Source organism: Hypanus sabinus, chromosome 25 (assembly GCF_030144855.1).
Source record: "Hypanus sabinus isolate sHypSab1 chromosome 25, sHypSab1.hap1, whole genome shotgun sequence".
NCBI classification, from domain to species: Eukaryota; Metazoa; Chordata; class Chondrichthyes; order Myliobatiformes; family Dasyatidae; genus Hypanus; species Hypanus sabinus.
Window position 1 is genome coordinate 31,992,870 of NC_082730.1, and position 14,271 is coordinate 32,007,140.

Genomic DNA, 14,271 nt, shown 5'->3' on the forward strand with positions numbered 1-14,271 from the left:
GATTTGATAATTTTTCCTTTTTATTCTTCCTATCCTTCCTTTACAATTTCAAACTTGTTTATCTGTATGTCTTTCTGATGTGTTCAGATGATCTGATGTGATAGGGCAACGATCTGATATATTACTTCCCTCCACAGAGGTTGCCTGACCTGCTGAGTATCTCCAGGATTTTCTGTTTTATTCACACAAGTAAACAGATTATCTTCATTCCATTCCTAATATTTATTTTTATTTCATGTACACTATCTCTGCTTATCTGTTTTTCCTAACTGTCTCTGTAACCTGTGAACTCAGCTTACATTTTATTCCTCTATCTCATGGTTTAATTCTAGATAGCTCTGAGGGCTAATTGACTCTCTACAGCCAGTGATGGCAGGGAGCACTATTGCAACAGGAAATTTATCAAGTAAACATTTTCAAGGTTACTGCCAACAGAGATTGGGAGAACTGCACCTCACTCCAGGAGATTTTTGTACTTAACTAGGTATTGGCAGTTAACTCTCATAAAACCAAACAGGCCCAATGTTCAAATTCATGCAAGCTTGGGACGTACTTGTCACCTCTGAAATCCATCCTTGTGGTGGTAAGGTGGAATGCTTATCACTTTTCGCATAGAAGAATTAAAGCAGCAGTTAGCAGGAATCAAACAAGATTATTTCTTAGTTTTAAATGCATGCACTTAAAATAAAAGCTATTGGTCTCCCATACCTGTTCTTGTTGCTGGTAACCTGGAAAATGTTTGATAAATTTTCTGTTCTGCTATTGGGTGCTGCAACAAGAAAGGAGCAGCCATCATCACCATCCAGGCTATGTCCTTTTCTCAACACTATGATCGGACAGAGGGTACTGAAGCCTTAATTCTCACACCACCAGGTTCAGGAATAGTTACCGCCACCACAGCTAGGATATTGTCAGGTTTTGTAGCTTTTATTGTGGCAAGCACTTGGCTATATTGAGTGGAGTAAATAGTTAGCTAAAGACTGGCTTCTTTGGTAAGGACTTTGAATCCACTCAGCAGTTCAGGCTGAAAATGACTACAAATTCTTCAGCTTCATCTTTTTTTTCTCTTAAGTCCTGGTTGTGCATCGTTTATTTTGAACTTTGAGGCCGTAGGTTGTATCATTTGTATTATAAATGTACCAAGTTCAAAGTTTTGGTGGCTTGGTAATGGATGCATCTGGGAATGTTTTGCATGTATAGAAACAGAATTTAATATATAGATCTCAATGCTGAAGTTGTTCTCTGTATGAATTTGTACACCTTTTCATTGCATTTGCTGTTTAATTGTACAATGGCTTTGACGAATGATATTTTAGGGCTACTGAACTTTAATCTGTTGATTATATGATTGCTTAGCTATGTCTATGTTATAAGAACATAAGAAATAGGAGCAGGAGTAGGCCATCCAGCCCATTGAACCTGCCCCACCATTCAATAAAATCATGGCTGATCTGTCCGTAAACTCAGCTCCATCTACCTGCTTTTTCCCTATAACCCTTAATTTCCCTTACTATGTGAAAACCTATCTAACTGTTTAAGTATATTTAGAGAGGAAGCCTCAACTACTTCCCTGGTCAGAGAATTCCAGAGATTCACCACTCTCTGGGAAAAACAGTTACTCCTCATCTCTGTCCTAAATCTTATCCCCTGAATCTTGAGGTAATGTCCCCTAGTTCTATTCTCACCTATCAATGGAAACAACTTTCCTACTTCTATCTTATCTATCTCTTTCAAAATGGTGTATGTTTCTATAAGATCCCCCCTCATTCTTCTGAACTCCCAGGCAACTCAATCGCTCCTCATAGGTTAACCCCTTCATCCCTGGAATCAACCTGGTGAACCTCCTCTGCACTGCCTCCAAAGCCAGTACGTCCTTCCCTTATGACACTTTGCTACATGGTATACAGTTCTATACTGCAGATTTTAACTAGACCTGTTGCTGTCACACCTTTTACAGTCCCTGTAGGATCAGAATTGATCCCTTGACTAATGGAAATGAAAGAGTGATCAATATCCTAACTCGAGATTAGATGTTGTGGGGAATACATTTCTGCTCCTGATGTCCCAGACTGTCTCATCTATACACAGTTCTGAGCTGTCATTTCTGTTAAGAATCCATTGTGTTAGACAATGATGGTGTCTACTTGCATCTTGAAGAGTTGACTTTTCAAAATTTATACTGTTCCTATCAATACTGTAAAGGTAAGGTCTATCCATGTTCTCTCAACACTTGTTGCAAGCCCATTCCGGTGCCCATTCTAGACTGCCAGCTTGGTCAAAGAAGGAATTACCAAATTGGACTTAGAAGTGCCTCATTGCCACACAAGATGCGTACTGTGCCCCTTGTTACCCAGAGGTAACAAAGTGGTGTTTTGATCCATTAACTGACAGAATTGGACAAGTGAGAGTCAGTAGCAGGTCCCTTGCCTATGTTCATCCAAATATATTGAGACTTCCTAGATTTGGATGCTGCACTACGGACTTGAGACACCTATATTTTGATAGTTTTAAAGCTATCCTTCAATCCCTTGTGGATCTATTCTACTGGCAAGGCAACATATGTTACAAAGTTGCATTGTGGAGTATCACAAAGTCAGACTAATGTTTGGCTCATCTAAGGCATGCCTCTCCAAAATTAGGCTGTGAGGAGAATATTACAACCTCAGTTTGACCAGGAATGAATTTTGCTTTATCTCGTATCAGTGCCAAGGTCTTTATGGAGTGCAATTTTTTCAAGCAATTCTGTTTAAGTTCAACAGACCTTTGTAACTGTTGAACTACTTCAGAGCAGAGGCAATAGTCAGTTACATGTTTGTTGTTTTGGAGTCACAGTTAAGCCAGTGTGTACAAGCCTGTAAGATTTATTTCTGTAAGGAATACAAGAAAGTCAGATAGGTTTTATGGCAATCCAGTAGTTTTAAGGTTGCTGTTATTGTGATTCCAGATTATTTAACTTCTGCAGATATCATTGAATCCATCTTCCAATTGATAGGGCTTTGAAATAGTCCAACAACTTGATTACTAAACCATCATGCCCACCATTGAAAGCATATCAGTGCCAGTGGCAGCTCTGTGCTCAATTTATCTGTCTGCCCTCATAATCAAGAAAGAAATATTGCAAGGTGTTGAATGTAACTCCACTACTTAAACAACAATGGGAGAGAGAAAACAGGAGTTGCAGAATAGTTAGCCAAGTATCAATAGATAGGAAAATCAAGCAGCTATTATAAGCAGTAACATGATGCTTGGAAACTATCAACAGATTTTTGAAGGGAAATTGTGTTTGATAAATGTATTAAAACTTTGGACAATTCACCCTGTGGAATAAATCAAAGATGAAGCAGTGGATATGGTGTTCTTAGACTTTCAAAATGGCTTTGATAAAAATCCCACATGCGAAGTAACTGACTAAAATGTGAAATATTGGGGATTATGTATTGGCATGAATTGACAATTGGTTGGGAAACAGAGGAGAACTGAATGGGTGTTTTTGGAGAGGAAGCAGAAGAATGGAGTTGAGAGGGAAATGGATCAGCCATGATGAAATGGTGGAGCAGACTCAATGGGCTAAATGGCTCCTATATCTTATGGTCTTTTTCCAGGAGCAAACAGTAACTAGTGTGGTATCAAATATATCAGTGCATGGGCCTCAGTTATATATCAATAATATAGCAAAATACAAGTTTTCTGATAATAGCGAACTGTGTGATGTTGTCATTCATGAAGTGGATGCAAAGAAGCTTCAGCTGACTCAGATTAAGTGGAAAAAATTTGACAGATTGAGTGAAACAGGGATGAATGTGAAGTTGTCCACTTCAGTAGGACCGTAGAAAGGAAGTTAGGAGAAAGAAAGGAAGAACAGCAGGAAATGTTGGTATACATAGCAAGAGATTTGGGTACATTAATAAGGTTATCCTTTTATAACTATACAGTGAGACCACTTGAAGAAATGTGTGCTGACCCGTAAGTAGCAAAATATATGGATTTAAATGGTAACAATATTTTGCTTAGCTTTTAAATAAACTAGTATTGCACATAAAAAGGTCTCTTGGATAAATCACACTACTACTAAGAATGTTATTGGCAACTGATGTTTTGAAACGTAATCTTTCCATGAATTTCAGTTTCAGAATTAATTTATGCCAGTGTTTTAAAGATTGAATTAGACCATAAGATCCAATTTTCCCCTTAGCCCCAATCTCCAGCCTTTTTCCTGTATTCCTTCATGTCTTGACCAATCAAGAATCTAAATTGTTAGTGATTGTAATAAACAGTAAAACAAAATGACATATGAAGATCACCTTTGATAATCTTAAATCTGCAGTTTCCTTTGCCATTTTGTTCACTTCTTAGATTTAATATTGCCATGATAGAATATTATCTTGCTTTATTTATTTTGTTTCTTACAGAATCCAGCATCCAGTGCCTTGAAAAAGTATTCAGCCCCCACAACTATTTTCATATTTTATTGAATTTCCTAAATTAAAATATGCTGAAGTAGGATTTTTAAGCTAATCTATAAAACATTGTGCATTATGTCAAATCAAAAGAAAAAAAAAATCCAGAACCCATTAACAATTACTAAATATTTAAAACCAAAATTGAGACTGAAAAAGGTATTCATCCCCTTTGTAATTACTATGCTAGCTTTCCTCAGGTGCAATATATTGTGCTATCTTACCATTTCACCCAATTTGTTGATATGGAAAACTGGAGGATCACCTGTTTTCAATGAATTCATAAAAATAAATACCCCCTCCCTCTGTAAGGTCCACAGTATGATAGATTTTCAACCGACAAACGAAAATGAAGACAAACGAGCATTCAAGACAGGGAATTGATAATAAAACACGAATCTAGGGAAGAATACAAACCATCTCAAAGGCACTAAACATAACTTAGAGATCAGCACAGTCCACTGTGGGAAAAAGTGGAAAAAACTATAGAATAATTAATAAGGTTAATTATAGCCAAACTGCCTAGCCATACGGCCACCCCTCTAAACTTAGTCACCAGAGAAGAATCACACTTGTAAGAGGCTATTGTGACGCCAACAGACACTCTGAGTGAGCTGCAGGAGACAGTGGCCGCAACTGGAGTTGAAGTTTACGGCTCCACAGTCTCTTAAGACCTTGCACAGAAAGAATATTTATGGAAGAGTAGCAAAGGAGAAGTCCTAGCTGAAAGAAAAAGCATATCCTTGCACGCAAAGCATTCGTAAAGTGTCACTTAGAAGATACTGTAAAGATGTGGAAGAAGGAATTTTGGGTGGATGAGACTAAAGTGGAACTTTTAGACCTCAACTAAGCAGTATGTGCGGCATAAATCTAATATTATGCATCAGTCAGGTAACACTTAACCCCCTGTAAAGTATGGGAGAGGTAGCATCATCCTATGGGGATGCTTTTCAGCTGAAGGGACTGGAAATCTGGTCAGGATTAATGGGAAGATGAATGCTGCTACATACAGAGAGATCCTGCTCGCCTCAAAATAGAAAACTTAAACTTGGGAGGAAGTTTGTATTTCAGCAGAACAACAAACCAAAGCCCGAGTAACCATGGAGTGGCTTCAAATGAAAACAATTGATGTCCTTGAGTGGTCCTTCAGAGGTCTGACTTAGTCTAATCGATCATCTCTGGCAAGATCATTTCTGCCACTCCCAGCCAACCTGGCACAGCTTGGCAAATTTTGCAAGAAGGATTGGGCAAATTTTGCTTCATCATGTTATGCAAAGTTAATAGAAACTTATCCAAAAAAGACTACTGGGTGTAATACCTCTGAGAGCTGGTTAGCAAAAGGGGATGAATGCTTTTGAACTGCTGACATTACAATTTTTGAATTTTTAGTTTTTAATGCTTTACAATTTTCCCTTTTTTTTGGTGGGGGGGTGCTGTACTGTGGGGGGGAAAAAGGAACATGTGATTCACAAATAAAATTCCCGGTTAAATTGATCAAAATCCTTGGTTGTAACACTTGATTATGTGAACCAAGGGTTTAGGGCCAAATAATTTTACATATCAACCAAAGTGTCTTGTTGTAGTTCTGAGCCCTAAAAATATAACTGTTCTCCTCAGCTCATCTTTTGTTGTAATTTTATTATGCTCAGTGTCTCATTGGTTATTTGTTTTTTATTTCTAAATGGTTAAATTGGATTGATAATTTCAAAAACTGCCACACTGACTTCTTCTGGAGTAGAGGAGGATGTTAAGGATGATGGGTGCTACATTCAAAAATTTATATAGTGGTCAAAGTAAAAATTATATCTTCAGATATGATCCTGCAGTTAATTTTAGCACAATTGTCCATGACAGCCAGTTCTAATTTGCCATAAACACACATACATTTCTAAATGGACGTAATGGATTTTGATAGGTTATGGAATCCTGAACTCCACCATGGATGGTCTGAAGCCCGAATGTGACAAAATGAGGGTTAGACATGAGACTGGCAGCCCCATCCCATAAAAACCTAGAGCTACACAACCCCCAGCAGAACTTTCAAGACCTCATCCCTGAGAGAGGAAGGATCTTCAAAGGTGGGCTTCACATGGGAGCAACTTGAAAGACTGACCCAGGGTAGAGGACTCTGGTGAGCTGCTCTCAACAGCATATGCACCAGTAGGGGTGATGGGCTTAAGAAGATTAGAATCCTGGCCAATTTTCCTCTTCAGTCCAGGTTGTATGTGTCCAAAGAAATATCATAAATTTGGGCCCCTCTGAGACAATATGTATAAATTAATCCCTAAAAGACCATCTTGTTCACCATCTTTATTAGAATTGCTTCTAAGTAGCAGATGAAGTTGATTCAGGATAATCATTCAGCATGATTAATAATCTTGTTTACAGAAATAAAATCTACGAAGAGTACAATCCAAAACAGCTCTTAACATAAATGTGCATGTATTTTTTATTTGTGGTATGAATTGTCATGGCATATTGTGTGTAGTGGCAGAGTTATTAGCACTTCTATTGTCAGAAGGCCATAGGTTAAAGTTACAATTGACAGACTTAAGCACAACAATTTCTGAAGCTCCCAATGTAAGGGAGTCTGCTGTGGCTGCCATTGTCAGTCTTATTGAACTGTGGGTTATCTTTCCATCTTAGTTAAACCAAGAACCCAAAAGTTTGTGAAGGCTATACCTGGTGTTCGGGTCAACGTATCTATAAACTAGCATAACCAAAAGAGGTGATCATGTTATTATAATGTTTATATTGTTTGTTGTGCACACATTGGCTTCTCTTTGCCGGTCTAGTGTGGCACTACACAAGTATGTCATTAGCTATGGCACTCGGGGATGAGGTGAAAGAAAAGTACTACTGTACAAGTCTTTCTTTCTGTCAGAGATTATGGTTTAAACTTAATTGGTTTGTGATTCAGGGAAAGACTGTGGAATAAATTAGAAATTGGCAAAATGTTGAGAAGCCTTGTATTCTAATTGCAAGAATTAAATTGGGATTGTGGGAACTGTTGAGTAAGTTACTCCAGGGATAAATATTAGGAACCACACCATTTCTAATTATATTTAAGATATAACATTGGATGTCATGACACAAAATAAGCATTCTAATGCAAATGGTATTTTGAATTTAGAGGGGAAATTTAAAAACTCTGAACAAATTGAAGTATGATGAATCGAAAGAGCAGTATAATAATGTGTAAAATTCAGCATAAAAGAATTAAATGGGCATGATTTAAGTTGGTTGGTACAGGACTATGATTGCTGTAAAATCTTCCATCGTGAGGAGCAAGTGATTGTTTTCCTGGAACAAGGTAGGTTGGAAAAGATTAGTGAAATGTGTTAAATTAGTTATAGAGTTATAGATACGGGTCCTTTGGCTAAAAGAGTCCATGTCAACCGTCAAGCAGCCGTATTGACATCAATTTGCTCTCTGATTCTACTACTGTTCAACTTCAAAGGGCAATGTAAAGTGTTCAAATAACCTGCCAACCTGCAAGTTTGAGAAAACAGGATAACGTTTGAGCACTGGGGAAAACCCACACAGATATAGGGAGATTGTTTAAATGGGTTCTGAAACACATTACCTGAAATGGAGACATATTACCCCTCATCATATTAAAGAAAAACATAGTTGAGCACTTGAAGAGCTGCACTTTGCAAGGCTGAAGACCAAGAGTTCAGAACCAGGGGTAAGCTGTGTGACTTGGTGGACCAAATGGTTCTGATATTCTAAATATCTTGAGACCTGATGAATATGAATAAAATTTAAATAGTGCACATGTTTAACTAATCCAATCATGCTGAATAACAGGTAACATAGGAAATATAACTACTTGATGAGAGAGTGAAGATAGATTTGGAAGATGAACCGTGAGAATATTATTTTATTTCTTATATTTTCAGGTGAACACTCATATTATTCTATCCTAAAGTGCATGGAGAACATTCCACATTAACCTAAACACAAATGCTGAGGTCTGGCTACTGCAATGAGTGAGCAACAGATCTTACTGATCAATTTAGATCTCTGAAGTTTACCAGTTCGCAATTTTGGAATTGCAAAATTGTACAGTCAGCTCTATATTGTATGTTATACACCATTGCATAGAAAATCTGGGCAATTGTGATTTTAAAAACCTGTAGAATTTGATTTGAGATTAGCCAATCTCATATCACACAAGTCCTTGAGATCTGACAAGAAAACAGTTCTAATAATATGAGGTTTTTAGCCCATAATTCAGCAGCAGGCTGTTAATTGAATAGATAATATATTCCTGATAAACTTAGGTGTATTTAACACCTCAGTAGATCCCAATTCTAATTTACAATATTGAAATATGCCTCTTAAGTAATTAGTAAATGGAATAATGCTGTTGATCCTAATTAGATGGCACTAATTCACCATGATTGTGTACGGTGAGTTGTTCATACTAATTTGCCATAGTTTTCCATAATGAGCAAGTGATTCCTTATTTAAAAATAGGTAAAATTGTTTCTTTAGGAAATACAGAGTAGTTTAAGTGTTATTTGTTAAGAAAATTAGGGTTATGATCGTATTATTTTAATATCTAAGTTGACAGAGTTAAGATTTGTTTTAATGTTTATGGATGTAGCTTTCAATGTAATTACACATTCTATTAACAGTTTTGCAGTTCATTCTATTTAATTTCTTTAGTAGGTCTCATATTATCTCCTTAATGCTTTTCTATCGCTGCCCAGACATATACCAGTTAATATTCAAGATTGTTGAATGTCATTTCCAGTACACAAGTGTAAATTAGAACAAAATAATTATTACTTCTGATCTGATGCAGAACAAAAGAGCACACTAAGATAAAGAACACAATAAATATAAATATGTGAGATAACTTGTATACATAGATTGATTGTATGCCCATAAAGTGATGTGAGGTAAAAGAATGTCTGTGCAAATGGGCACTCTGACAGGAAATTATAAAGTAGTGGTGGTTGGGAGTGTGGAGGGTTGAGTTAGTGTGTAGAGATGTTGATCAGCCTTACTGCTTGGGGACGGTAACTAATTTTGAGTCTGGTGATCCTGGTGTGGATGCTACGTAGACAACTCCTTGATGGAAGTGGGACAAACAATCCATGAGCAGGGTGGATAGGATCCTTCATGATGTTACTGACCCTTTTCCAAGCTCTCAAGCTCTTCTTCATCTGGATTTTTTAAAAATACCTGTAATCCAAAAATGGGGTGATGTTAAATGGTAATGAGCATATTTCTAAGTACTTTGTAGTATTTACGATAGTAGGCAAATGCAAATGCAAAAGTAAATCACACGATCTCCTTTCTAATCACCATTATTACACAGTGCCTTCTGAGTGATAGCTTTGCATTCTCCTTCTGCAATCCTTCTATTGCAAGTTTTGTTATTTATTGAAAATAATATGCAATTACTTCTGATTTTTTGTAAGACACCCAGATTGAAAGTCAAATTTTTTGCATTGCTTGATAATATCATAGTCCAGTATACTTATCATCTTAGCAATGATTTCAAACTGTGTTTCATAAATGAGTTATTTTGTAAAGTTTAATAGGCTATTGGTTATGCATTTTTTAAGCCATTTCTGTGTTTAGAATCACTAGTTTTAACAAGAGGCAATCTTTGTGTCTGTCTTGATTTTTCTATACCAAGCTGAAATCTGTGTTCTTCATTTGAAGGGTCTACTAATGTTGTTGCAGAATCTACCGACAATCCACTGGGGTAATGAAGAAGTTGGTTTGCTCCTAGCAGAAGCCTACAGACTTAAGTACATGTTTGCAGATGCACCTAATCACTACAGACGATAAGTGGTTAGCAAAAGCATTGAGAAGTGATTAAAACTCCCTGCAGTCTTACAGGTCAATAGCACAGAAGCACTATTGGCTAAGACAACTAGAGTTTCAACTACTGTGAAAGTAGTTTCTATTTACTTGAAGCTTTTCTTAAGCTATTATTGTAATATACTAAGTTGGGCAAGACTGAGGTCTTCCTCGGTGTGCTCTTAATGAAGCCTTGTTAAATCTTTGATACTAGGTTATACATAGTTCTTAATAGAAAAGGATTTAAAAGGCATTATAAAGTGTATTTCTATTTAATAATTATAATGTATGTGTCCTTAACTTGAACTACTGTGAGTTTATGTTTAGAAAATTAGTTACAACATTTGGGCTTAGTGTGCATAAAGCAGACTAGTTAAATTTTACTCATTCTTAAGCACAGCCAGCATCTAATTCACAATATTTTTATTGTGATTATTGTATAAATATACACTTCTCTTAATCTTTGTTTTAAATTCACCAATTTTTTTGTAAGTTTCAGCTGTATCCATGAGGTGAAATCATTTTAAATATTTTTGATTTCTACTAATTATCATTTTGATAAGCAAAATATTTCCTTTTAATGTAGAATGTGGGGAAAAACATCTTTATAATTTTTTAAAAGATCTGCTTTATGATGAGCACTAATGATATATATTAAATAAAACAATTCTATTGCCAATAATGATTTCAAAATGTACTGAAGCCATTCAAGATTAAAATATGTTTCTCAGGTATATCATTTTCATTTATGTGCCTTTTGACCTATTCTATTTATGTAAAGTTGAGGAAATATTGCAATATTTGTATTTTGCTTTAAACAGGGTGGTTGTGAAAAGTTCTGAACATATCTTTTATTTCCCTCTTGAACTGCGAATAACTTATGGGCTCTAGAGTTCTTAAAATGTTTTGTGCATCTAAAATATATATATACATATATATTTTATAAAAATATATATAATATATATGAGACCTGAGAAACAGATTTTCCTGTTGATGGCTAACATGAAGTGAAATCTCTGAAATTAGCCTTTTTTAACCTAATTTATGATCACCCTTACTGGTTTGAGAGACTGATTTTATGGTGTTAATTCACAGGAAATGTTTTCCCATTAACTGGACTGTTAATGCAAATCACAAAAGCTGATGTCACTCTCAGTTTGCTGATTGTTTTCAATTATTCACAAGGAAAATTTAGAAAAGATAGGTAAATGAAATTGAAGTCCAGATTTAGAACAATATATCAGAGTAGCAGACAAGCCAAGGACTGAATAATGTACCTCTATTACTGTGAGTAAGGACATAAATAGGTATGGATAAATGGAATTGATGTACAAATTAGCCTTGACCCCCTAACAAAATTTCAAATATTCTAAGATTGAAATGACCTACATTTCTTACTGATCCTGTTTTCAGGAGACATTGCTGCTTCCAGTCCACTGATATGAGCTGCATCCCACAAGATAAAGCCAGATGCATCATTACTCTGATAGCCAGGATGCTCACAATCTTTATCAGGCAATTCCTGCCTGTTAGGTTGGGCAACACCTTACAGATAAATTCTTGGGAATCAGGCTTGAAACTTGAACTAGTATTTACAAGTCTATAAGTCTTTTTACAGTCGGGACTCTGGGTCAGCTTTATGCTGTTTATTCCCTTGATTGTTTTTGGTCAGTTTATAAAATGCAGTATTTGCTTACTTTTATGTCTTTCTTCATTCTGTGGTGTCCTTCCTCAAAAAAAAAATCATCTGAAGGCATTTAGTAAGTCAATACAAAGAAAAGGTAGAAAAATTATGATAGTTTTGGATGCCACAGATAAATTTGATTAGATTTTAAGTAATTTTATTTCAGATTTTTTAGCTATTAATGTGAAAATTGCAAATTTCTTTTTTATTTGTTTTTATTACTTTATTTAAAGGACAATTATTGAAAACCACTCTGTCATAATTATAATGTACTTGTGTATATGTCACTCTGGAAATATTAAATAACAAATGTTAATTTTTAATTGAATTTAAAGCAAAAACTGTTTTATTTGTAATTATAAACAGAACATGCTGGACATATTCAGCAGGTCAGGCAGCACCTTTGGAAAGTGAGTATTGATGTTTCAGCTTGATGCCCTTTTCGTCAATATGATCTGATGAATGGCCATGAATCTGAAATATTACCTTGATTTCCATCTGTAGTTTTTTTTTTGCTTTTTGATTACTTTAATTTCCTTTTTTTTCCAAAAGGAATAGTGAAATGTGCAGATTATTTCCTGAGCTATTATGTAAATGTGTAAATTCACAAATATGTTTGAAGTCCTAATAACTGGTTCTGCTTCCATTTTTATATTAGCTTACAGATTATCACATTCTGGTTAAAATGAAGCACATGGATCAAAGCACAATTAATTTCTTTGATTCCCAGTGTATAGCTTTTTTTTCCCTCTTAAAAACAGCCTTCTTGGGTGACTTCCCTGTTGCTACTGATCTTAGAAATGATTTGCCAGTATAAGGAGAGTTAAAACTGAAAGAAAAATGACTAAAATTTGGGGATAGTTGGATGATATCATAGTTAGGGGGAAGGGTTATTCTTGTTTGAGATTTAAATCTGTTTTAAACTGGCAAATGTATATTATAGAACTGCAGGTGTTTTCACTCTTGCAAATAAGGGAACTGGGCAATCAGTACTGCATTCATATATGTGATGTTGATTCCTCTGTTGTTGGGTAAATTTGGTACTTTGGTCAGGAATTAGGTAGTAAGTGATCTTTTAACATTTAGGAAGAGATGAGTTCCACGATGAAAGTGTGAGCAGAAACAACACCATGAACATACAAATTCATGTACCTTTACTAATTTTCTGAATTGTACAGGTGTGGTAGTGTTTTGCCACAATTGTATTTGACATCTGGAATTGTAAATATTAGTACTGTGTGTATGACTGAAAAGCTTACAGTCACACCGTCAAAACCAGAAAGATGTTGCATGGTTTATCAACAGTTTCTTTAGACCTTTTGGATGTAAGTGAATTATAACTGTGACTTTTCACCTTTTCACTGTGTGGGGTTTCAATATGATCAAAAGGCACAATTTATTGTCAATTGTGCAATAGGTCCAGATGACATGTTTTTTTCCTTACGTGCATTGTGCATTAGCAGTTATAGTCCTGTTTTGGAAATTACACAATACAAGACATTTCATTTAAATTGTTTGACATAAACTTGCAGAACCACATAATATAGCAAGAACACTCTTTCAGCAGTGAGAAAATAAATACTTAAGCCCTTTGGATGTTACTGTTTTTGAAAAATGCCAAATTTTTTAAACCATGTTTCTTTTTAATGCTTCTGTAGACAGTGTTATTACAAGGCTTTAAAAATTAAATTCTGCTCCACATTAGTCATTGGCCTTTGAGTTTTATTTCATCTGTACAGCCCATTCTATGCCTACAATCTGTGTTGCTTATTTTAAGAGGTCTGAACTGGAAATTGAGCAGGAAAACCATAGAAATGTTATTTCCCATATTGATCAAATTCTTCAAATTTGGATTTCAAAGGTTAATTTATTGTCAAAGTATGCAACTCTGAATCTCTTCTTCTCCAGATAGCCATGAACCAAGATAGAAAATAAAGGCAGCGCTATCATAAGCCCCCAGATCACTCCTTCCCATGCAAAATTGGAGCAGGCACATCAACCCCCAAATCCTACTCCACCACACATGGAAAAAACTAGAGAGATTTGGAGAAAAACTCAACATAAACTGTCATATTGGAGAAAATGAAGTCAATTTACAAAATGCAGAAAACCTGGGTAACATTCTCTGGTCACAGCAGCAGGCCTTTTCCTCTCCAGTAGCAGAGCAAATCCCGGACATCAAAAGGCAATCTTGCCTCTCTGGCAGCAGAGCAGAGAGATCCCCCAATGAAATAAAGGTAGTCTCATTCTTGGTAGTAGAGTGATCCCAGCAGCAATCAAAAGGCAGGCAGCTGGCACTCACCT

General features: G+C 35.8%; 1 protein-coding gene across 3 annotated transcripts in view; it reads left to right on the plus strand.

Annotated features, from left to right (window-relative positions):
• The window catches only part of LOC132381142 (TBC1 domain family member 22B-like), a 346,281-nt gene extending 332,610 nt beyond the window's left edge, over window positions 1-13,671 (plus strand). For all 3 annotated transcript variants that reach the window (XM_059950412.1, XM_059950414.1, XM_059950413.1), the window contains one exon: window positions 10,143-13,671. In XM_059950412.1, the coding sequence (XP_059806395.1) occupies window positions 10,143-10,271 (129 nt within the window). In that variant the 3' untranslated portion in view covers window positions 10,272-13,671. The remainder of the gene's footprint in view (window positions 1-10,142) is intronic.
• Window positions 13,672-14,271: the final 600 nt, after the last annotated feature.